Source organism: Harpia harpyja, chromosome 15 (assembly GCF_026419915.1).
Source record: "Harpia harpyja isolate bHarHar1 chromosome 15, bHarHar1 primary haplotype, whole genome shotgun sequence".
NCBI lineage: Eukaryota > Metazoa > Chordata > Aves > Accipitriformes > Accipitridae > Harpia > Harpia harpyja.
Genome location: NC_068954.1, coordinates 22,590,916 through 22,617,535, shown reverse-complemented (window position 1 = coordinate 22,617,535; position 26,620 = coordinate 22,590,916). Strand labels below are relative to the sequence as shown.

General features: G+C 42.0%; 1 protein-coding gene across 6 annotated transcripts in view; it reads left to right on the top strand.

Moving 5' to 3' along the window:
• The window catches only part of ERICH1 (glutamate rich 1), a 105,333-nt gene that overhangs the window by 77,010 nt on the left and 1,703 nt on the right, over nt 1–26,620 (top strand). For 2 of the 6 annotated variants that reach the window (XR_008238454.1, XR_008238450.1), the window contains exons 6-7: nt 1,194–1,375; nt 24,254–26,211. Coding sequence is in view for 1 of the 6 variants with exons in the window: in XM_052809286.1 (XP_052665246.1) it covers nt 1,194–1,267 (74 nt within the window). In the remaining 5 variants the exon portion in view is untranslated. The other 4 variants (XR_008238452.1, XR_008238451.1, XR_008238453.1 and 1 more) reach the window with 4 other exon arrangements.

The following is a 26,620-nucleotide window of genomic DNA, read 5'->3' as shown; positions in this document are numbered from 1 at the left end:
AGTCAAATAGACACACCTTTCTCGCAATGGGGGCTTGGCTGATCTCTGTCAGAAAGTCAGTGGCTGTTTGCAGAAGGAAGCCAGACACCTTCATGGTCCTGCACAGTGCAGTGGGCAAAGAAGAGGTGTGACTGGAAGTAATGCTCTATTTGCTGGTTGGAAACTGTAGCTTTTGAAATGAGGGCTACTTAATTTCCATTTCACATCAATTATTAAAGCATAGGTGATCGCCTAATTAAAAAAAAAGTCGTTATCTCCTAATTTATGAACTCATTCAGCTTCTACTCATCTCATCAACTTCATTCCATTATCTATTAACGTTCTCCCTTTGTTGGTGAGTATCAAGTCTCAAATATACTCTTCCCTTGTTGCCTAGGAAATTATCACTCACAGAAGAGCTAGAAGCTTCTTTTAACTGCCTTTTTTTGGAGAGTTGTCCTTTATATATGTCTCCATTGCAGGGGGTTAGGGGGGTACATTTTGCAGACCAGAAGTAATACAGTTACTGTGTGCCAACAATGCACAGGCTGGATACACAGAGGCCCTAAAATGATTGAATGTAACCTTTTTTTTTTTTTTTCTTTTTGAATGAACATTCAAAGTAAAGGAAATGAAATGTGAAAGGTATATTAGCATAACATTATAGAATCATCTTAAATGTGATATTATGTGATAAGTACTGTAGAAAGTCCTGTCATTAAAAATAAATAAAGTCACATAGATAATCTCTGAATTAAGACAGAAGCCATGGCACTTTGAGGCTTTAATGCAGCTGTCTGTACAGAATGACTCATTCTCAACTGGGGCTTCCAGGTGCTATTGTAAGTTAAATAATAATGTGCGAAATTACTCTCCAGACAGAAAGAAGTGGAGAAGATTGCATTCTTTTAGCCCTACCCATACGATCATGTCATTTCAATCTCCTTTTTTTCTGAATTACTGAAACATAACAAACAGGACATTCCAAAATACAGAACCACAATTGTTTCTCATACAAATAACTGACCTCCTAAAACAAAATGCACTTGTTTATCTAGAAATTCATATGTATTAGTCTTCAAGCTCTAATATGTGCATTGGTTTTACTGACATGCTAATATCGAATGGAAACAGATGTTTGCACAAGTCTTTTTCTTTTATGTTCAGAAATGTCATAGAGGTATTTCAGAAGGAATGTGTTTTCTTTGTTTCAGATCATACCAAGATAGTCACATCCCTGTTTCACTACTGGATTACAGATATCCTTCCTGTGAAGAACAAGAAATAAAGCCTTGCCTGTGTCCATATGCCCAGGGTTAAAATTTAATATACAAACTCTTAACCAAGTAGCAATTGTTCAGGAAGAGCAGTGTCAATACACATTCTACACCTTCAGGTAAATGAATTATTTTTCTGTGTTATAAACTCCAGAAGACAATAAGCAGGGTATAACTACATGTGATTTTTATGTTTGGTTGGTCAAGAATATCCATGTGCTGTGTGGCCTGAGTCTTCAGCTGGGTTAGTATGTACGTTTTGCTTTGGGATAAGGGACTTATCTGGAATCATAAAGTCTGTATCAAGTATTTTGTTTAACAAGTATAGTATCTTTTTGTTGTTGTTTATAAATTGATTGTGCCTTTCTGGAAGTTTTATTTCTTGACTTTTCTTGTTTGATACCTCTCTTTACCTGAAAACCAGAAATATATTTTTATATTTAAATCTAAGCAACAATATGTCTGAGGAATGTATTTTTGCTGAATAAACTGCTAAACTATGGAAATAGATAAATTTCTACATGTGGGATGTGTAGATATTGCTTGGAGTCTTGGAGCTTGGAGAAACTTGGATGGCATTTCAGAACTGTTCCACGGCCCAGCCTGTTACAATCTGATGGGCTTCACTGATGGCAGAATTACGGGACTAGGTTCTCTCACTGATTACTGTATAGTCTTTCTGCAACTGAATTTACCCATGTTTAGATGATACAGTAGATAATATCTATGGTTGTAAAATGTTTTGGAATTCTGAAGAAAAAAATGCTTTGTAAGTGAGAGGCTCTTCTCTCAGCCGAGTCATTCACCTGATAGGTGATACAGAACAAACGATTTCTCATATTTTAGTGTGTTAGCTTCCTCATCAGTAGGATAGGGGCAACATATTTATCTCCTCCAAAATGTGCTTGTAGATATATTACTGAGGAGACTGTATAAACATTGCATGGGGTTTTTGCTTTGTTTTTTTATTATATTGCCTGATATATCCTATTGCAAGGCATTGGTTTTAGTGATGCTCAAAAATGTATAATAAAAATACAGTCATACCTATTTCTCATTAATTGAAGAAGTTAAAAGGGGTTCTGTATCATGCTAAAGGATTGCAGGTGCAGAAAAAATGGTCTTAGGCTAATGCAGCTGTGCGCAGCTCGGGAGAACTTGAGTTAGGTATGTATCTCCGAGGAAAGATATTTAAACCAGACTTTGCAGAGGGGAAACTAATAGTGTGTTCCCTGTTTTAATGCTCCTGCCTTGCTAACACATAGGTACTGAACTGTAGCTGTGACTTTTCACTGAGATGTTGTGTGCCTCAGTCCCACATCTGGAGAATGAGGAAAATACCACTTGAGTGTGAAGCACCTAGATACTTTATTGACACACCCCACAGGAAATTAATCACTTCATCCTCAGATTAAGGTTTGAATGTCATACAGTAAATGAGGCCTAGGAACTGCACAAAAAGGATATGCAGCAACTCATCATCTGTCCTATACACTGAATATGAAAAAATAAATGAGATCATGTAATTAAAGACAGTATTTTGAAACACAAGTACAAACCAGGTCAAATTAGGACTGTACAAACAATTGTAGTGCCTGCATTTCCTGATACTGGAGTGGCTGCGCTGAAGGATGTTACAAGGCTGCTGCCTTGGATGGACCCCAGGACCTGGGCATTCCTCCTCCTTGTCCTCTGGATCCCAGGCTGGTGCACCTGGAGACTTGGATGTCTCTCCGTCCCACGCCAATGGAGGTGACTGCAGCTTTCATCTTTCCAGGCTCACCTGGTAGTGAGGGTTAGCACATATCTCAGGGATACACGTGCACACACACAGACAGACACACACATGGACAGACACACACACACACAATGCTCACATGGCTGACTACACAGGCTGCCACAGGCAGGGCGCTGCCTTTAACAACACCCATGAGTAACCCTGCCAGGACTCACATAAAACACGAGTACAGTCATCTTCTCTGACTGATTGGAATTGAAGTTCACGAGTGAAAACACTCACACCTACACTTCCTGGATTCACAAGCTTTACCCCCATTCGCAGATCCTTCGAATACCAGCACAAGCCCCCAGCCTCTCTCATATCCCTGCCTGCATCCTGGATATATCCTAGATATATTTATCCTATATATAGGATATATTTCCTGGATCCCAGCCTGACACACGCTATCACATGTTCACACACTCATTTCACAAGCACTCACACACTCATGTCACATCTTTGTTTATTGCTTTGATTTCCCTTCTTTATTGTTTCTGTTTCAGTGGTTGGCCATTTCTCATAATATTAAAGTGATTTTTTAAATTATGATGAATTTTAAATAGCTGCATACAGAGGAGCAGATTTGGGTATTTTGCCAAACAGAATATTTTGTACTATCAGTAGTCTAATCCCAGAATGTGAGTAAAATTTCTCAGGTCAAAAATGTGCTTTCCTCGAATCGGGTAATAATGGGGAACATTGCTTTCAGTCTCTCTTTTTTGCCTTCACTTTAACCACTGTAACAGCCTTATATTCTGTGCAGAAATCAGCTGGTCCTAACAAAGCAAGCCTGGGAACAGTTTCAGAGCGTAGCTAGTTAGAGTCAGTGATATCTGATGTCTTTGTAAATGACCTGCGATAGGAGCTGAATCTTACACTTATCAGACCTGCCACTATTACACTAACAGGGATTATAAAGAAGAGAGGATAAAGTAAAATCTGAGATGTTGGAGAGTTTAGAAAATTGGACCAAATTCAAGCAGATAAATTGTAGATTGTCATTGTAGATAAATGCAATCGCATCAGAGTGTGTTTGGTTCTGAAACAAACGTGCCAAACAATGGTGTGCTGAACTGCAACCTGCGTAAGGACACTTAAGAGCAATACACGAAAGAACACAGCAGATAGATACAGTTTAAAAGCAAAAGAAATGGACATTACTTATCCTATAACAATATCAATTAGACAATGTACTAAAAATGGCAGGGGGGAAGGATTGTTTGGTTCCATGTTTAACATCCTATTTGCAGTCAAAAAGATTTCATACACAAGAATTCTAATACCTGGTCACTTTTCTGTGCTGCTTTTCTTAAAAAATGGCACTGAATCTCCCTACACCTTTTATGGTTTATTTGAGCAGTGGTATAACCAACACGGCTGGGATATGAAAACTGAAAAATTTAAATTAATATCCACCGGTGAACACAGTGTGTTTTACATTTCACTATACGTGGCTCCTTCAACATAGCAATGAAACATTTATCGCTTTGGATTTTCATGCTAAACTCATAATTGGCAAAGGAGATGGCCTTGAATTTTTGCTTCTTCCACATCATTCAGTCTAATGACTGTGCAGTATCATGGAATTTCTGAGGCATGGAAGAGTTTTTTTAGTGGACTTTGCATCAGAGAACTCCAGACTGAACTGTACACACACCCTTAACAGCATATTTCAAACTTCTGGGAAGACAGAACTTTAAAATTCTGTTTTTAAAACCTACACGGACTCCAACAGTAGGAAGAATTTAAGGATCGACTACAAAGTAGCCTGCATGTGGCTTCAAGACTTAACTTTCTAGTTTGCATAATTAAACATTACACAGTAAGGAAGGAACAGCAGCACAGTGGGAGAGAAATCGGGCTCTGAGTAGGTGGTGGTCCCTTCCCTAGGCTCTGTGTACAAGGAACACCACAGAGGCTGGAGTAGTTTTGGGCTTCAGTAGTAGTGAATAGCTGGTCACTACACGTGTATGAAGGGTATGAGTTCAAAGCCATTATCTCTATATATAGGTACATGTTTTATTCTCAAAATTGCCTGTAAGACCCTAATTCTTTCTTTTGTGGATATGTAATGTGGAAATCAGTCTCTAATGTTACAGATTTTTACTGCTTCATAAATGGTACAATATTTTATATAGTACTTTACAATCATGTAGAGTTATAAATTCCTTAATGGATTTTCTATGACAGGTGGCTTTTCTCCCCTGCACCAGTGCAGGGGGTACTACTCAGTAGGCTGAATCTCCGAAATAACATGGGGGAAAAAAAGACTTTAAAAAAAAAAGATAAGGAAGGAAACAAGTGGTGAGTGACAGCATGAAGGCAGAAAATTGTTAAGCTGTCTTTGACCAAAGAAAACATACTTCACTCAGTAATATCTGGTATGTCATAAAACCAGTCCACAGCTGTGGAGTAGAAAGTGGTGTGTTATGCTTGTACAGTATGCTATGCATTAAGTATAATAACAAAGAATCATAGTGAAAAAAACAGCAAACTGTAAGATTGGAAAAATGCATTGTATTTAATATTTAGGCCAACCTTAGGTTGTAGCTATGTAGATTTTGTGATTAATTGCTTCAGCCCTAGATTGCACCTAAGGAGGGCTGCATTGCACATGTTTATGCAGCTAATTTAGCTTCAATGTTAACTACTTTATCCTCTGCATTGCATCTAAGTAAATTTTGTTGAATAGGCTAATTATAATGTCTGAGTATTTCACAATTTTTAATATATGTTTTTCTTAGATGAAAAAAATGTTAATTTTTAAACTGCTAGATATTTGCTAAACTAAGCCATGGGGGAAAAACACTACATAAGTATAAAGGAGAAGCAGAAATTTACAGATGCGGTATATGTTTCCTATCTCTCACGATCTAGGAAAAAAACTATATATTTTATGATTATTTGAAAACAGCGTATGTGTACCACAGTCAGTCAAGGTCAAACATATAGCTTTAATAAGTACATTCTCCAAGTTGAGTGCTTAACTTTGTAGAATTAATAGTCTGTAGTCATTTTAATGAACTGTATACATTTGTAACATGTGTAAGCAAGCTGTAGTTCTCTTTTACATTATTACTGCAATGCTACATCCTGTTTTAGGATACATAACACACAAAAAATGTGTTATGTAAGATTCAAGAGGACTACACAAAAACAGAGAAGGAATGAATCTGTGGTTCAATACCTTCTTTTCTTTTGCATCAACCCTAGGCTGCTTTAGATTGCATCAAGTAGAGGCTGCTTTTCTTCACTTCAAGATCTTTGCCAGTCTTCTCAGTCCCTCAGTCAGTGCACAGATGATTCTTCCATCCTCTCAGCCTCTGGTATTAGCTTCCATCACCCATGTGCTATATTTTCAGATTAACACATTTGTGCTTTTTCCCCACAATGCCTTCCACAGCTCTCTACAGAGCAGTCTTTCTCTCGCCTTCCAGTCCTTCTTTAAAACTCTCCTTTGCCGTGATGCTGCCCAAAAGCTTGGCAACAGCAGGGTCAGCAGTGTGCTAAGGCAACTGCTTACTCTGCTGACTGATGTTGCCTTATTGTATCTGTGTACTCCTACATCAATCTGCCTGTTTTCTCTTCTGTTTTCTCCTTTCTTAAACTAGTAGCAATTTGATGCAGGGCTTGGGCTGCTGCACAGCACCCAGCACAGCGAATTTCTATTACATCTGAGGTGCCAACATGCTAGGGGAATGTAATAGACTTAATTACAATCAAGAATATGCTAGAACATATAGGCAAGGCTGCTGATAGTTAAAAATGGCATAATAATTTTACATTGCACACATGATCAGTCTAGTAAAACAAGGACCTGGTTCTCCCTAGTAGACCCTTTGGAGGCAGTGTTCATGTGCAGCTTGCTAAGGAGAGCTTGGAGGGCATGCAGGGTGAGATTAATTCCTCCTAACTTCAGATGTCTACATAGTAGATGTTTCCATCTGAGCTGCCTATCCTAAAGAACTTTATAATCACTGGGATGAAATAGATACTTGTACAGCCCAATATAACTGATTGCTTCGAGACATCTATTTTAGGATAAGAACAATGGTACGAGTAGGAGAACTTATGTCTTTACGTTGACTGTTATGGGAGAATTAACAGGTAGGTCAGATGGAAACACCTGCATTGCAGGCATCTGGATCTTGTAAAAAAAAATTCATTTACTGCATCTGAGAAAGGGACAGGAACGTACATGTTGCATGACCAAAACATCACCCGCCCCTGGTGCTGGTCTGGCAGTGGCAAGCTCCTTCAACTTGGACAGGGCTGTGACCCTCGCTCCTTGCTGCTTTCATACCTTCCATTGGGAAGCCATTGCCTGGGAGTAGTAAAAGGGAGAAGGAGAAGAAGAGTAAGGAGCTGTTGTACAGCTGTGCTTGGAACTCACCCAACACAAGCTGAGGAGCTGCTTCTCCTGCTCTTCCTCTTGTTCCTTTCATGCGATCATGCACAAAGTGGCCTCCGCCACTTCTGAGGTAGGCTCAGTAGAAGATTGCTGTGTGATTTAGTCCTCCTCCCAGCAACAATAATGAAGTGGAAGTGAATATAAATGCACAGAGGAGTAACCATTGCTAGGAATATCAAACTGATTACCCATTACCTGTGTTCTAGAGAGTGAATCAAGAGCAAATGTATTTATTGCGGAATCACAAGAGTAATCACCAAACTCTGTAGACATAATAATAGCTGTTTGATCTCTGTCTGGCATGTCGGAGCTTAAAATGAAGGTCATATTCAAATCTGATTGGAATTCAGGGAAAGCATCTTAGCTTATTACCATTACTATAGTGCTGGATTCTATTTACATTGGTAAACAGTTTAAAATACTTGACATGTTATTCAATTAAATCTGTGATTGCTAACTGACAGACCAAAGTGCATTGATTTTTCCAACCACATTAAGCTAAGTACATGGCACAGTGTTTCATTAGCCTGTCTGCTTAACCCTTTCACATTAATTCAATTACCCAGTATAAAATTAAAGTGTAAAATATTAAATAACTCTAAATTTCTAAATTAGAAGGCGTTGCAAGACTATATTCATCTCAATAGTTTCTGACATATATTTATTACTGGGTGATTTACAATCTGCTACGGATCACATTGTTATCCAGATGGGAAAAGTCACTCAGAAAGTTTTTTCACTGTACTCAGTAAATTGATAGATTCATAGAGGGTAAGACTAAAAAGGACATGAGATTATCTTCTCTGACCCCATCTAGATCCCTGGTCATAAATTTTCCTTTTACTTCAGGGTGAAGACCAGTAACTTCAGTCTGACAAAAGCACAATTTGTGGTTTTTGCTAAAGCAAGTCTTCTGCAGAGACAGGCAAGCTTGATTTAAAGACATCAGGAAATGAAGACATAGCCCCTTCTCTGGTCATTTATTCCAGTACTCAGTCACTCTCACGGTTAGAAACATGTGCCACATTTTAAATTTGAATTTGTCTAGATTTAACTTTCAGCCATTAGTTCTTGGTATGCTTTTCTTCACTAGATTAAGTAGTCCCTCGCTAGCGACTATTTTCTGTCTGTGAAAGTTTTTGAACACTGTAATCAAGCTACAATGCAACCTCCCTTTTTGGTACCCTAACCATTATCTCTTTATTTTATTTAAGGCATTTTCTACGGCCTTCAAATTGGTTTTGTAGCTCTCTTGTACATTCTGTCCATTTTTTTTCCCACCATTTAGAGAACAAGTGTGCTGGAACTGCACATAGAACTTCATCTGAAATCTGAGCAGTGCCAACTTTCGTACTCACTACTCCATTGTTTGTGGGTCCACTTTTTGCCATAGGATTGTATAGGTGTCGTGGTTTAACCCCAGCCAGCAACTAAGCACCGCGCAGCTTCTCGCTCACTCCCCACCACCCAGTGGGATGGGGGAGAGAATTGGGAAAAAAAAAGTAAAACTCGTGGGTTGAGATAAAGGCAGTTTAATAGGACAGAAAGGAAGAAAATAATGATGATGATTATGATAATAACAATAACAATACAATTTCAATAATAATAATAAAAGAATTTGAATATACAAAACAAGTGATGCACAATGCAGTTGCTCACCACTCACCAACCAATGCCCAGTTAGTTCCTGAGCAGTGATCCCCCCAGGCCAACTCCCCTCAGTTTATATACTGGACATGACGTCACATGGTATGGAATAGCCCTTTGGCCAGTTGGGGTCAGCTGTCCTGGCTGTGTCCCCTCCCAACTTCTTGTGCCCCTCCAGCCTTCTTGCTGGCTGGGCTCGAGAAGCTGGAAAATCCTTGACGTAGTCTAAACCCTACTTAGCAACAACTGAAAACATCAGTGTGTTATCAACATTCTTCCCATACTGAAACCAAACCATAACACTATACCAGCTACTAGAAAGAAAATTCACTTTATCCCAGCCGAAACCAGGACAATAGGGAGTCCATGTTGAATTATTTGTTATAGTAGACAAGTACTCTTGGAATTTATTGCTCTCCAGGATTTAGGCCCTGGTTCCATGCCTCTTGTTCTTAAATGTCTGACTTTCTGTTTGGCTGTATTAATGTTAATTTTCTTTGACTATGTCTAGATTAGTAAATGATGGATTGTTTTATGTGCCTGTACTGCTTTCATTAGTATCGACTATCTGCTGATCTTGGTGTCATCTGCAAATTTTACCAGCAATGATTCTATGTTTACTTACAGATCATTAATAAAAATGCTGAATGGTTTCAAGTACTAGTACTAATCTTTATGGGATCCAAAGAGAAATAACATCATTCTGTCATGATTCCCTACTTACACCTTCTTTTTGAAAACAGAAAACTGAGATCATCTACTGGATTTCTAATGTATTTGACATGTACTTTATTGTCTTATATGCTTTTTTTGTTTTGATCAGAAAGTCATGTGGCACTACGTAACTTCACAGGAGTCTAAATAGCACAAGGTGTAATGGTTGTCTGCTGCTGTCAACAAACATTTCTTCAGTTTTCTACAAGAACAAGCTTTAATTTTTTTATGTAAGGATGAGAGTCCAAACTAAAGACAATGTACAAAAAAATACAGAATTGTGGTTTAGCATATGTTTAAGGGGAAGAAGAATAATCAAAAAGTATTCAAAGTAAATAGCCTTTCAAATTTGTCTTATGTGTTTTCAATTTGTTGCTCTGCGGGGAATGATTTGCATTAGTTAAGAATGATTGTTGTGAAAGATTCCTTATTTTTAAACATCAAAGGAAAATTCATATTTCTTTCTTTTCCTGCGAGATGTGATCCATAACTTTAGTTATGAAGGTGTCTAGTGTGTGCATTATCTGTTGTGTTGCATTTCTTCCAGCTGGTAATTGAAAGATCCTTGCAATAAGTTCATTAACTACTGATGAAAAAAAAACAGGTTTGAGACTTAGAAGTTTGCTTAGGAAGTTGCATTCACAGTTTTATAATGGGATATGCAAATTTTCAATTTTTTACAGAAGCAGTTTTCTGAGCAGATTTCCAGGCCACAGCATAGGCATGTTAACTGTCAGTATCATCATTAACTATCTAAACCCTAAGCTATTGTTGGAGACCAGTGTAAGGATTCATCAGAGATATTAATCAAACTTCAGCTTAGTCTCCGAACTTCTGCTGCTCATGGAGTGCCAAGCTGCAGTTGGTATCATGAATCAAAATGCAGGCACCATTAGCATTTTCTGTTGGAGCTAGACATGGCAGAGAGAAGTCCCACTTGCTCTCTGCCCAGAGCTGTCACAGTCTGGCGAGAAGGAGGAGCAGATTCTCAGGAGGATCTTTGTATGAGACAGAAGCGCCAGTGGGATTCCCACTTCATTGCAGTGGCTCATCACCCTCATGGTTCCCTTTAGTCAAGGCTGTGTCACAGGCTGGCCCCAAAGCTACACAATGGAAAAACAAAGGAGGAATAACAGCATAGCAGCGCAGTAACCAGCAAAGTCACAATAAGGCCAGTTAGTAGAGGAGCTAACCATGAAAGGAAAAGGATTTTAAAACAACTTGCAACTGGAAGTACCACTCCTGCACCAGCTGCAGGAGCCCACAGTTCAGAGGCAGAAGAGAAAACTGAAGTGTTTTGTACCAGAAATTGCAAAAGGAAAAGAGCCAAAGATAAGAGATATTCAGAGCAATGCATTGATTTGTTTTCTCAATGTGCATAAAGCTGGTGAACGCAGTTCTGCTGCTATATTTGAGGAAAGTCTAATTGCCCTAGCCAGAATCTGACCTGTGGCTGTATAAACCCCTCACATACAAACAGCGTAGAGCCTCCAGCTCCCACGTTCTGGCTCTCTGCAAACACAGAACATGCCTTGTAGGATTCTAAAAGTTCCTTAACTTCCCTACACTGGAAGCCTTAAGGAAAAAAAGCAGTGTTTCTGTTCAAAATGCCCTGGCAGCATCCTTTCTTTCAGTCTGATTCCCTTATGCATAAGCAAAAACCATCGAAGTTCACTATCAAGCCAAAAACATTTCAGGTGTCCTTGTCAGGGTACCTGAGACACAAAGACTTAGCTGACTGTTGTGTTTCTAGAAGTCCCATGCCCATCCACTTTCTCCATAATTTGCAAGGCTTTGCCTTGTTTCACAGAGTGAAAAGCTGTCTCGAACCACCTTGCAGGTACCATAGGATGGGAATCTGAACATGGGCAGATCCAACCAGCAACAATGACTTACCAAGGTGATGTGAACAGGAGGGAAGGAGAGATGGGGCTAGATGAGCGTAGCTTTTCCCTTGTAGGTTACGACGGTGATTCGCAGACCTGTTCTGCTCTGTGCTCAACAAAATTCTCATGGATAACCTGAGACTTGCACTTTCAAATGAGAGTGGTGGGAAACTTAGGAGGTAAAAGTTACAAAGATGAGACGGTATTGAGCAAGTATCTCTAAGAGGATAATCAGTCTTTTGAATAATAACTAAGGGTCCTCTCTGTCAACCTTGGTGCAGGTCCAGTTGTCCAAGGCTGATCCAAATCATAGGAATTGCTGGTATCCAGAAACCATAGATGCTTTGTACAGCAGTCTCTTGCATGGTATTTTGTTTGAAACCAACCAAAGAACTCTGAAAAGAACCCTATAATACTACAAAAACCATAAAACTATCTGTTAGAAATCCATACTAGGCCAGTCTTTGCCACTTTTTTTTTTTTCCCGAGCCTCTAAATTGATGTTATTCTACGTGAATATCCAGGATAAGCGAGTCACCTGAAAACCTACCCAATAAAAGCATTCTACCCACAGTTTCTGTTCCTTCTCTTCTCTGGGTTCAAATCTGAGTCCACAAACCTGAATATTATCTCAGTGCATGGAATGGTGTGCTCACATTGCCATTATGCCCTGCAGGCATATTCATTCCCTTTCCCAATCTGGCAGACTGTGCTTGTGAGCAAGAGTCATTACAACTGTTCTATGGTATGCCCTAAGGCGGTGGAAATGACTGCGGCCCAACTCTCAGCTCAAGAGTACTGTGCACCAGGATATTAACTATAAAACTGGCAATATTGTTTTGGTGCAGAGTCTTCCTCCAGGCGCCCACAAGACAGATGGGTTTATCAGTACACAGCCATTCACCTCTGCATTGCAATTGGGAAGAAACACAAACAAATTTCCAACTATCTTTGCTAAGCAATTTTACAGCTGTCTCTCTGAAATTAAAGCACCCTCCCTTGGTTGTGCTTTGCATTTTTATAGTGACTGGCAATTTTTTTTCCATGATGCTACACTCAGGCTTCCACAGAGTTTTTAATGCTCACAAAAATACATGACACTAAGTTAATGAAGATGAGTGCTTCAGACTGTAGTGAACCAAGCAAAGGAGGATTCTGCATAATCTGTATGATTGGACACTTCCTGTAGACCAGTGTAAAAACCCAAATTGTCTCTGGAAGGGAAAGATTTTTGTATAAAAGATCATAGGGATGAATTGATATACACCTCATGGAAAGCAGAGCCTATACAAAGGTTTCAGCCCACAGCCTGTCAGTCCTGTTCCTCCTGAACTGAACTGTGCACTGGTCTTTGAAGTGGTAGGAGCCACGGATTGAAGCAGTGCGTTTCTCAGTAACTGAATATCTGTCTTTGGCTCAAATGAGTGGAAATCCATGAACATGTCTCTCAAGTTGGAGTGAGTTTTCCATCAGAGTCAAAAGCTGGTCAGAGTTAAATTTTAAGATGAAGCAGCCAGGGCATTTGCACCCCCTGGCTATTGTAGTACCTGTGCTCCAGTTTCCAAATAAAGTTGACACGAACTTCCTGTAAGTGAGAGGTAAGGCTGAACCATGCTTAACTAGTAGTACCACCTTGCCATCAGGGAAAAGCGGTTGGTTGAGATGTCTATATGCTGTGAAATGGGAAGAGTTTGCAGTCAGCTCTGAAAGTAACTTGCAAGGTGGGACAATCTGTCATAGCAGCTCCTAATTCACAGAGAAGCTGAGCACTGAAAGCAGTCTCTTTGCCTCCAAAGTGGAGAAGTCAATGTCTGACAATCAGCAAAAATCTTGTTGACAAGGCTGTGGTGCAGGAAGGAGGTAAAAAACTCAAAGAAGTATTTTTTTTCCTTTGTATGTTGGGGCAGGGGGCAGTGAATCCTTAGCATTTCCTGCCTTGGAGGAATGTAGGAAGACCAGAGGAAGCCCTCCCTCTAACTTTTGAGTGAGGAAAGAAAGTCCCAACAGCTTGTATTTCAAACCCTCCATTTGTCTGCAGGTCTGGGAAGACAATGGAAGTGTTGATAAGAACACAGTAACGTGAGAGGGAGAGGAAGACATATAGAGGAAGTAAGGAAACAGGGAAGAAAAATAAAAGGACACATCCAACTTGAAGATGTCTCTTTACTCAGTCTTCATAAAGAAACTTTTCCTACTTTTTATTATACCCTTTTTGCCCTTTCCTGTGTCTTTTTCAAGTCTGCTTCATCCTTTCAGAGATGGGAGGACCAAAACTACCCACGTTATTAAAAATGCAGGTTCACGCATTTTTTGAAGTGTGCTTTGATATGTTCTCTAGTCCTTTCCAAATAATTTGGTTGCTTTTTTGGCCCCTTACTGGGTACCGAGCTGACATCATCATAGAACTCTTCATTCCTGAACAGTCCTTATCAGTGTATGTAATTACGAGCACCACTTTGCAATACCCTACATGGAATTTCATCTGCCATTTTATCACAAGTTGTGCATGATCGTAGTGCTCTTCTGCGGCTCTGCACAGTCAGCTTTCAATTTTAGTCCCTGTGATAACTGTAGTGGAATCAGCAGTCTCTGTTCTCCCATTATTCATCACCTTTTCCAGGTCATTTAGGACTTTGCTGAGCAGTACAGATCCTGGCATAAAGTCCCATAGGATTGCATTGGTGATTTCCTTCCAGTAGGAAAACTCTGCATTCCTACTTTTTCTTTTGTATCTTTTAATTGCTTATTCATTCAAATAAGGATTTTCTTAGCCCATGAGACTTCTTTTTAAGAGCTTTTTTTTTCCTCCCAATTAATTTTAAAAATGCACTTTGGTACACCTTGTCCACTTATTTGTTGATTCCTCAAAAAAAAATGCCAATAGGCTTGTGAAGTATGTCTTCCCTTTGCAGAAGCTTAATGAAATGTTTCCCAGTATATTTTTCCACGCGTCTGCTCATTGCAGTGGTCCCTACTGATTTGCTGAACAAGGACATCAGGTTCTCTGGTCTGTAGTTCCTCAGATCACCCTGGAATCCTTTGTAAAAATTAGCCATTTCACCACCTTCCCAGCCCCTGACACTGAGACAATTCCCAGTGAGAGGTTACACACCATGGCTCGCAGTTGTGTTATTTCATCCTTCAGTTGGTTTAGAGCTGTTAGGTGAATACCATCTGGTCCTAGTGAGCTCTTAGTGTTGTGCCATGGGAAATACGATCTCTGAAGAGAGAACTCCGTGCTGAGTCCAGTGCATCGTGCTTAAGTGCAAATGTTGACTGCTCTACCCCTCTTGTTTTGTTTTCCACTCCTAGGTAATTTGAATTCTGTTTTAATCATTTCTGTTTGGCCTCACAGTCAGGCAGCCACAACACTTAATCAGAATAAACACTACTTAATGAAAAATAAACGTTACAGAAATGCTGCCTTTTTGATTAATGTATTTTTCATGCTTTATTTCCTGCATAGTTTTACCCTATTCTTAAGCTGATGAAGGAATCTTCCAGTGTTCAGCTAGAGATCACAACATAAGACATGCACCTTTACACCGGATTATGCCTCAAAATAGATTACCAATCATGTTAAATAGCCACAACTGTGCTGGCACAATGCCGTGCCAGAAATAATAGGTGTCTCTTTTAAGGGATTAGAACATTTAAATAGGAATACAGATAGTAAGGGATGGGAACCATGTGTAATCAGCAGTGTGAAGGCAATTACAAGGAAACAAAACAAGGGGACATGTCAGAAAGTGTGCGAGAACAGAAATTCAACTAGCAAGGTTCCCACTAAAGCTATGTAATTTAATTTAAAGCTTTGAAGCATTTTCTATCATACTTGGAAGGCTCCAGTAATTTATGTCTTCTTATATTGCAGTTTAAAGTCTTACAAGAGAATTTACAGACCTTTTGTGTTTGCGGTGGACTAATTCATTAGCCTGTTGCATTGGAAACAGGCAGCATACAACAATATATATTCGGGCCCTTATATCTGCAAGGATGGATTAAAGCATTTACAGTTTCTAAATTAGAAACCATTTTTGGATGTTAAAGATCTAGATATCCATTACTGCTAAATGTAAGTAACTTTCCTAGCAGACCGCTAAGGAAGACTGCAGAACCTCTTGGTGTTTAGACACGTTTGCTTATGCAGGAATGGTACATGTCAATAAAAGTCTACATTTTGGTAATAGCTACAGATTCATTTTAGCCATGATCACATGTAGAACAAGTTCCAACCCTTCCAAAAAGAAGATTCTACAGGTTTGTTTAGAAGGTGGATCAGGTGCCTTTGTAGGATTCATGACTCACAATTTATAAGGCTATATGGAATATCGTAACCCATGCATTTTAACTATCTGAAAATTTTGTTTGAAAAGAACAGAGAGGTACCAGTGAAATGATTGACTGAAGTTGCCTAATTCTGTTGTAAATCAACACTTCGGAATTAGAACCAAAATTGTGGTCGTGCTTTGAATGTATCTATATTATCTTCTTAGAATGAATCCTTTTCCATTCCAGAGTCATGGTACCCCAAACATCCCTACAGCAGCTATTTTTTCACACTGTGGCTGTGCTCTGAAACAAATTAAAATGTCCCTAGCTACAGAAAAGTACAGGATACTGTATGTTAGGGTTTTTCTCATACATAAAATATGGCAGTTCTTTGCAAGCCTCCCAGTCATTCGCAGGCATCGCAGGAGATCTTGTGGCCACCTATCCTCAGCTGCCATCTCCAAATACCTGCAATTCTGGAATTACATGTCAGAAGGCTGCTTCTTAAGCTCTCTCATTTGTGTGATTCACGGTGAAGATTTGGCATGTGTGTAACAGGGTTGCAACGTGGGACGTAGAGGAGGAGGAAGAATCCTGCTCAATAGTTACTTGCATATGCACCTGCTCATGTGCACAGCTTTACTGCTGAGAAAATTTCCCAGCAGCAATACAGAACTGCTAGGAATGATCTGTCCAGCTTTTTACAAACAAGTAGTTCAAATTCAAAAGGCTCCGGGCTGTGTGTATACGTGCATTGGACAGGTTACAACCCTACGCAGGTCAGTATAGCTATATGCTGTGTATCAAGCTGCAGAAGATACCTGGGACGCTGTGATAGAGCCTCTCATGATCTGGGACCCTCTGCAGATGGAGTGAGGGATGTCCATGAGGACATGGAGTCTGATGGTCCAGCTTTTTGTCTCATCGGCCACAGAAGCAGCAAAGGACACAACGTGAAGTGTTCTCATCACAGATTGTAATACAATTTCTCAGATCAACTCTCACAGTGAAAAACACCCACTGAGGACTGGCTAGTCAGGAACACATGTTCAGCCTGGCACAGGAGCCAATATCTGGTGGGTGTCTTAATGTAGAGACCCATTTTAGTGGACTTTGTGGAGCAGAGCAGAGTGAGAGGACATGCCTTGCTCCTTAACAAGCTCACCTCTCTTTGCTCTATCTCTTCTAAATGGAAAGGAAATTGCAGTCTGTTCACAGGAAAGAGCCTAATGCCTTGTTTCTTTGCAAAATAGCAGCCATTGTATGTCACTCCTTTAGAGCAACAAATAATACACTGTCTTGGATTAATAGCAGCTAATTGGCACACACAATCACAGGAGGGGATGTGCTCTTGAGTAATGATGCGTCTTGCGAGTCTTACATATCCAGGTATATCCATAGGTGTGCCGTAGGCTTCCCTAGTCAGTTCAGTAGTGCCTTGGTAGCTGAAAAATAGCATTATGATAATGATGATACCCACCTTCTTCACAAACTGTCAGGATTGCATTGTGTGTCCTTCCAGTGCACTACCTTGCTCAAGTGGTTGGTACGTGCTCTGAATACTGGGATCATTGCAAGACAGTGCATTATTATACTTGTGAGAAAAAGGGAACTCTATTACCAACTGTTTTCAGGGTTAACTGGGACTCTGGACTTCTACTGGAATTCTGTCCACTGCCAGCCAGATGTGAACCTTCCCAGAATAATGGCTATAGATAAATCTTTCCAGCAGTATGCACCCAGATAATTCTCAGGCCCATGAGCACAGCCCATAGTGTTCCAGCTTCTCTGGTAGTGTGTTGTGCTGGTTGATTTCTGAACCCACCTCAGAAGCAGCAAGGCGTAAAGCTGTTGCTCAAAAAAGACAGCTATTATTCTGCTATGCATTTTAAACACTCAACCCACTTTCCAGGAGTGGGTATTAAGCAAAAGACAGAACAGGGAAGTGCTTGTGATGCAAGGTCACTTGCACAGCAGAGGTGGACAAGCTTCTCCCTGCCCATATCTGCTAGACCAGTTTTCTGTTGCAGTCCAACTTACAGATTCTGCAAAGTTGCACAAATCATTAAGGTGGACGCAAACATCAGAGTTGCCAGTGGTTGGTGTGAGTGTAGCAGCACCTTTTGGAAAGGTGCTAGCTTCCATTAAGGTCTTCAGACCTGCAGGACCCCAAGTCTCTATTAATGCCCATTGTTTATATTCTTGGTTTGGGGTTGGGTTTTGTTTTTTTTTTTTCATTTTGGTGGGGTCTTTTTGGTTTTCAGTTGTAAATGACTAAATACATCTGTACTAGTACTCACCTTAGCTACAGAAAAACTGACAGTGTTTGTTCACTCAACTGATGGCTCACGGATCAGTAGCAGTCAGGACTGGCAATGTTCTGTAGGGCAATGACTGTCTACTGGGACATTGGAGATGGTTCCCCCGAAGATGCTGTACTTGCACATCAGGTCAGATAGTACCTGTTTATGCAGAGGCTGAAATGCAGTCCTTCTCATGTGTTGGCTTTCCCATGTGTAGTGGGCCACTCAATTTTACCAGTGTTGCTTTCCCTCTGTGAAGACCTCCCCTGAGCGAGAGGAGATGAAGCTAGGCTATTGACTGCATCCAGTAGTTGGGGAATGAGGCAAAAATCAGTGTTCAAGGACAGCATCACTGTTCATCAGTATCTAAGAGGAAAGGAAGGCTTTGACAATCCTGCTTTTGTGAGGTTAAATGTAGCTTCTTGTAATACATACTTTTCATTTGCTTTGGTCATCTTGGTAGCTGTTCTTCAAACGAGCTTCACCTTGAATTCTGATGGTCAAATCAGTGGGGTGCAGTTCATGTGACTGGCTGTATTGACACCATTGATGTCTGTGTCTGCGCTAGCTGTGTTAACTCACTGTACTATCAGGCATCACTTCTTTCCCTGATCTTAACATAAACATCTATGTATTGGTTTTGTGTGGCGGGGGGGGGGGGTTTACAGGGGTGGCTTCTGTAAGAAGCTGCTGGAAGCTTCCCCTGTGTTCGAGAGAAAACCCATACCAGCCGGCTCTAAGACGGACCCGCCGCCGGCCAAGGCCGAGCCAATCAGCGGTAGTGGTAACGCCTCTGTGATAACATTTTTAAGAAAGGAAAAAAAGTTGGGACAGACAGTATTCGGCAGCCGGAGAGAGGAGTGAGAACATGTAAGAGAAACAACCCTGCGGACACCAAGGTCAGTGAAGAAGGAGGGGGAGGAGATGCTCCAGGCGCCGGAGCAGAGATTCCCCTGCAGCCCGTGGGGAAGACCATGGTGAGGCAGGCTGTCCCCCTGCAGCCCAGGGAGGTCCACGGTGGAGCAGATCTCCACCTGCAGCCCGGGGACGACCCCACACCGGAGCAGGTGGGTTCCCGAAGGAGGCTGTGACCCCATGGGAACCCCGCGCTGGAGCAGGCTCCTGGCAGGACCTGTGGATCTGTGGAGAGAGGAGCCCACAGAGCAGGTTTTCTGGCAGGACTTGTGACCCCGTGGGGGACCCACGCTGGAGCAGTGTGCTTCTGAAGGACTGCACGCTGTGGAAAGGACCCATGCTGGAGCAGTTCGTGAAGAACTGCAGCCCGTGGGAAGGACCCACGTTGGAGAAGTTCGTGGAGGACTGTTTCCCGTGGGTGGGACCCCACGCTGGAGCAGGGGAAGAGTGTGATGAGTCCTCCCCCTGAGGAGGATGAAGCGGCAGAAAATAACATGTGATGAACTGACCATAAACCCCATCCCCGTCCCCCTGTGCCGCTGGGGGGTTGGTGGAGAATCCGGGAGTGAAGCTGTGCCCGGGAAGAAGGGAGGGGTGGAGGGAAGGTGTTCTGAGATTTGGTTTTATTTCTCATTACCCTACTCTGGTTGATTTGTAATAAATCAAGTTAATTTTCCCCAAACTGAATCTGTTTTGCCCGTGACGGTAATTGGTGAGTGATCTCTCCTATCCTTATCTTGACCCACAAGCTCTTTGTTATATTTTCTCTCCCCTGTCCAGCTGAGAAGGAGGGGAAGTGATAGAATGGCTCTGGTGGGCACCTGGCGTCCAGCCAGGGTTAACCCATCACAATCTAAAATAGGTAAATGACAATAGGAGGTTAGAGCAACTAGTTCAGAGGCAGGCATCTGCGCTAGCCGCGTCTGGAGTTAGGAGAGAGGGATCCAGACCTGCTTGACCAGAAACTGGGTTCCAGACGAGCTGTGCTACTGTCTTTGCGCTACACCTATAATTCTGCCAGTGACAGTGCTTACGTACCTTTGCTTTGGAAATACTTCAAAAAAGCATTCCAAGATGATTTTTTTTTCCCCTGTAGTTTCTAACAGGTACAAACTGCAGCGATTTCTAACAAAATTTTCTTTCATGGCAGAAGTTCTCCTTTCTCCATAGCAGAAATTAACTTGGTTTTCTGCTATTCTTTTGCTGTTACATTTTTGTTGGTTTCTATTATTTTGTCCCTCAATGGCATCAGAGCACTGTGGGTAGGCAGACTGCAAATACAGGAGTAACCGCTTGGCAGTGGAGCTGTGGGAAGTGAACAAGTCAATTCTCAGCAGGAATTAAATGAGTAGTTTAAGCTACTTCAATGGTAACTCCGTAAGCCTCAGCAACGCAACCTCTTGCTGCTGTCTATCTGTAACCTTAGATGACTTTGAGGACTGAACTATCTGCAATTGTCTGTCTGTGCCTCAACTCATCTACACACTATTGCAGTCTTCTATGGACAGTATTTTCTACTTCTGTCATCAACATATTCCAATACATCTCCCTAATTCTGTGCTCCGCAGAGACATTACTGTGTAATGCAACAATATGACTAACATTGTTCCTGTTCCTTGCCTGCCTTGGCATCTCAAAATTCATTAACCACCTTCACATCCCTCCTTAACACTGCGCTTTGCTGCAACGCCTACAAAAATTTGGAAACAGTCTGACTGTGAGTGAGCTGAGAACATTGCCTTGCATGCCAAGCGATATATTCTCTTTGTTTCCCTGGGCTCCTCCATCTGGCGGCATCCATCTGCCTCCCCACGGATTGTAGGCTCTTTGGGGCAGGACCGTCTCTTTCTTCTATGAGCTGACAGTGCCCAATCCTGTTACCCCTACAGAGCTGGTGTTTTAGTTACCTTTGGTTTAGGCAAAATTCCTTTTAGCTTAGCTTTAATTTTTAAGTAATGCACAGAATGATTTGCGAGGACGTCCTCTCAGATCTAGTAACTGTTGAAGTCAAAAAGCCCAAGATTAGTCATGCGGTTGTGTGTAGAGGAAGATGTGCTGGTTTGTTTTCTTTCTATTGCTTGTTTTATTTAGTTCCCTACAGTGACAGCACTTTGTTTACTTCTATCCTGCGCAAAGAGCCACAGTGGAAGCCATGGGTAGGTTCAGAATCCTGCCCGTATTCCTCCACCCTGGCCTCTTTAAGAGTGATGAATTTTGGAAAGTACTTCCTTAGTTAAATATCTGAATTATTGTCAAAATTACGACTTCAAAATAATACATTTCGCTATTGTGATCCAGGTATAGAATGAAAATTGTGTATGCTTTACAGGAAGTCCTCTTTTAAAACACTGCCCCTGTGTCAGTGTGGAAGGCCTAAAGTAAATCAAGCTTAATGACCCTCGTAGCCAGTGGAGAGCCTTGTTTTAAACCAGTTTATTGTTCAGAAATGCGACTGCACATAGGCAACGTCCTGCAGTGTTCTGCCTGCAATCTTCATCCGTCAGGTAGGAGCAACAACTATTGGGAGACAACGGCTTCAACCACTTGAGCGTGTAGTGGCTCACAAGTGACTGATGCCCGTAGGCATGCACACGTGCCGCTGCGTTGCCTGAGGTGCCTTCGCCTTCGTGCTGCCGAGAGCCTCCTGCCTGCAGGCGGGCAGCCTGCCTTTCCCTGGCAGTGGGGGGGTGCCCATCACCCCAGCCGCCCGTGGGGCAGGATTTTCCTCTCCTTGGTCTCATGTTCTTGCTCTCGCGCTGTCACTCTCGCGTCCTTTTCCCAGCAAAGCCGGTAATGTGGCTGTGGCGGGTTCTCATAGGAAGCGACTGCAGCGGCAGGAGAATCACCTGCCTTTTCCCCGCTTCTCCCACCATTGCTTGCAGCCAATAACACACATGCATGGAGTGTAGCAGTCAGTCAGCACACACCAGCCCCAGCCAGCACGCACCAGTTGGCGATAACAGCATCTCAAGCAGGAACCACCGACAGCAGTTTGAGCAGGTCCCAATGAGACTTGTGTACTTTCTGCAAGGGACTTTCTGGGGTGACCGCTGGAGGGGAGCCCTTCCTGGGGAGGCTGCTCGCCTGGGCACCCCCATCACCTCTCTTCCTGCTGGCCACTGAGTTTCCCTTTTTTCCCCTTTTTTATTTTGTCTCTCTCACCTCCCCTCACCTCTCCATTCCTCTGTTGTTTCTGTTTTTCAGCAAAAGCAACTCCATGCATGCCATCAGCTGCAGACCCCGCTAATGGATCTTTGTGCATGTGAACCTCTCTGAGCATCCTTTGTGTAACAGCCCTGTGTTGGCTGCAACTCCCTGGTCTGGGCTTCCACGCAGGTGTAAGAGAAGCTGCTCTCCCCAGCTGCTGTTGCCTGTGGTTTAAGTCATGCACCCTACCAGCTTGCCTCGCTCCTCCCTCTCTCTGCTTCAGGATGGCTAAAAATTTTTTAGAAATAGGGTTTTTTAAGAAATAAGAAAGCAGAGAGGAAAAAAAGTATGGGTAAATGTAGGCAATGGACTGCTGTATGGGTGAGAGTCAGGGCCCGCTAGCATCCAGAGTCTCGAGTGCCATAGGCCATTGCTATTCCAGCTCCCACAAGGGTCTGCGATGGCAAGAACTGACTAGCAGAAGAAAGCAGTATGGGTCCCTCTTCTGAAGAGAAATTTCTGATGTTAAAGCTGAAGTATGGGTGTAGGGGGAAATGTTGACATAGCTGCACTTTCATCAGGATAAAAGCAAAAATACTGGAAAGTAGCTGGGAAAATGAGCTGGAGAATGGGAATCACTGTACGGAGAACAGGCAGCAAGGAAAACTGGAAAGTTGAGCCTGATTTTAGGAGATAAGATATTTAAGGATATGAAAGTGAATTCAGGGTGATGGGAGAAGCAGCTGTCTGTGAAAGAGAAGCTAACAAAGTCTGGGGCACATAGAGAAAGCAACAAGTCCAGGAATGATTACAGTGTAGTTTCAGCCTAAATATTTGAGGCATCTGTCTCAGAGTGGTCAACAGCACAGGCTTGAGGTGGGCTGCAAAACCTACCAAAAGAGCTGGGGCCTGAGCCCCATGCTGCCCTGCTTGCCCAGCCACTTGCCACTGAGCTGTGGTGGGTAATGCTGACACGGGTGTCCCTGCACCGTGCTCTGGAGAGGCAGGGACGCGCTCACGGGCAGCATGAAGAGCTTTTGGGGGAGTGCCAGTCAAGAAGGGGCTTCTAACGGTGTGGAAAGAAGTTGTTCCTGTTGGTTGATTCCTGCTGCATTTGGGGAAGCACGTCCTTGCTGGTCCCAAAGGCACAGGGTTACAGCAAAGAAACTTTAAATTTCATTATTGATTTCTCCTCTTAATGGAAGTAGAGCACGAGGTGGTGAATATTGACAGCTGGGTTCAGTGTCCCTCGCCTTTAATTTTGGGATGAGGATGTCAGCATATCATTTGCATTCTTATCTGCTTGATGCCTGTTAGAAAACAGTGCCCCCCTCCAGCAGTGAAGGCATTAGTAGATGAATGAGGCGAGCAGTCTGCACTGCGCGTGGGATCCCCGTGTATTTGCCAGGAGAGCCCTTTGCTCTTTGTGCTTTTCCTCCGCCGTTATCCGGTCCCCTGCCCCGGAGGGGCACGTTCATCTCTGCGTCGTGGCAGTCAGGACTCAATTCTCAGAGGCTTGAACTTCAAAAGGAACGGAGGTAGCCCCTTGTTTGTTCAGAGTTCTCCTGAAACAGCCTGGCAGGGTTATTCTTTCAGAGTCCTCAGGAAAGTACTACAGATTTTGGTAACACCTGCAATTACAGAAAATGTTCTACAATTCAGTTGTGTTGGGCATGGCCAAGAAATCATTTTTAAAGACAGCTGTGGCATTCAAGGCATACTCTTTCCCTTTCCTTTTATTTTCCGCACAAAGAAACTTGGTTGGAAAGCTCTCTCTTTCTGAATACCATGCCACAGGAGTCTCACTGCTGTTCTCCAGATGGAAAGAATTACACGCAAAATGACAGAAATTGTTAGTCAAGCATTTTTCGCAGCTCCTGAAACTCTGATACTGCAGTAAGTAGGTTTTTCTTTGAATGCAGGCAAGGCTGGAAATTTAAAGGAAAGTCTCCGCGTTCTGTGTATTTCCAGAAGAACACGGACTCTGCAGCATTAGCCTTGTCCTGCTCTGGGCAGTGAGCCCAGGCACTCTCCTGTTTGTGCAGGAAAGTTAGCATGGGGCATACGGTGAGAAACAAGAACAAGAAAAAAGCCTTTGCCTTTTTACAGTATAGATTTTCATCCCAAATGCGTTTGGGCAGGTACGGTGACTTGTATTTACTGATACGCTTTCCATTAACTTCAGTCAGCTCCCAATTTTATGTCAATTGTTGCCCATTAATAGAGTGTTTCCTATAGCTAAGGTATACAGCACTTAAGGTACAGCATGGGGTTACTGCGCAAGTTGCATATTTAAAAAAAAACAGCAACAGATTGGCAGGTTCCCAGTCTCTTGCTTTTAATATTTAGATTGACGCTATAGGACTAGTTCAACTCAAGCTACCTTTTTGTGAATGAGACATAGCTCCACTGGTGCCGGCAGGGTTTATACCACGTGGTATAAACGTGGTGCGGCGAGAGGAAAATGAGATCTGCCTGCTGCATGCTGTGTAAGCCAGAGCCTCAGAAGAAAACAGCATCATTCCTTTATATAATGTTAATTAAGCATCTGCGGAAAAGTAAATGAGTTATGAGAATTCCTGATAAGTGATATCGTTGTGGAATAGCTAATGTAGAATATTTCTCCAAGTAGAAACATTTCATGTTTCTGCTCTTTTACAGCAGGAATATTTCTCAGAGAGCTTTAGGCTGCTGTAGCAGAGACAAAAGGGGTGTAAATCAGTGCTGTTCTATGGTGCACTTGTGATGAAAACCAGTGTGGGCTCACTAGTGCTATACTGACTTACGCCACCTGAAGATTTTTACCCTGCATGTTTAGAAGTATGACTGCAACTGGAGCCAAATTCTGCCTTGCTGTCCTTATTCAAGGTTGCACGTATTGATAATGGGAAAAAGGAGCTTTCTCAGCGCAGACTATCCATGGACACTCCTAAAAGAAATAGAAATTAATTTTGTAGGTTAGATTTTACCACCATCTCTCACATTGTGAACTATATGACCCCAGGAGCAGAACTGAATCCAAGCTCACTACACTGAAAAGAAATCACTGTTAACAGAAAATAGTAATAACAGTAATAATAAGTATTAGATTAAGTATTTTTTAGAGGTAAAGCTTTAGCAGTAGAAAAAGGGGCAAGAACATGCATAATGCTGAGTAAAAGAGAACACTATCAGAAGAGAAAGAACTTATTTTTAAATGTGCCTTCAAATAACCCTGTTATTTTAGCACCTCCTTTCAACTGGGGTCATGGCTGCATTAAGCTTCCTACCCAGTCAGGTTGCCCTAGGGGCATAAATATATGCTCTAAGTTACATAAAAGCCATCCAATCCTATTTGCATTGTCACTCTACGAAACAAAATGCCATAATGACCTCCTTTTTTTATATCCAGTGCTATCTATAAAGCAGGCTTAGGCCCTTTTGTTCTTAAGGAGGTCAGCTGTCGCTTTGCTCTCTTAATGAGCTTCAGGCATTCCCAGAGAGTTTCCCAATATTGCAAGACATACCTGGCCCCTGGCGGGACAGTTAGGGGTCTGCCAACACCTAAGCGGTGCAGACAGATCCCATGTGACAGGTTATACAACTGAGCTGGGCTTTATATACCCCTAGGACCTTAAGCATGTAAAGGACTCCAGGGAAGAGACCATCAGGTGAGGAAAAAATGTTTGCATGTGTTGCTTCTTGGAGCGCTTTGGCATTGTAGCAAACCATATTAGACTTAATCTTATGTTTCATTAAGAGGTCAACTTGTAAAAAATCCCTGGGATTTAATAATGTTTTGTGTGTTCTAAAATTGTAGGGGCTGAACTTCTGCAAAGACTCAGAAATCATGGTTATTCCTCTCCGGAGAATGACACCTGGGTATATAAGGTTGTTGCAGGTATGAAAATTCTGTCTTTTTTTCTGCTTTTAATTAGATCTTTGAAATACCAGTATTTCTCTTGCTCAGAGTGATCTTATTTCAAATTATTGCGTGACCAACCCAGGGGAACACTGGTTTCTGGTGGGTTAACTTGCATAACAACTCAAAGATGTCTTAATTAAGCCTCTGCTGAAAAGTAAATGAATTCTGAGAATTCTTGATAATTGGTATCATGCTGGAATACTGAATGCAGAATACTTGGAAGGAGTTTATGTTTCTGTAGTGCTTAAACAGAAACTACCTCTCCATCATTTTCTCTTGCAATGTGTTTGGGGCAATAGGAAAACGTTAATGGGAAGAAGGATGCTGGGTTCCTAAGCAACTCAAATGAGCTGTCAGTGAAACACTTCAACCAGTTTCTACAGTT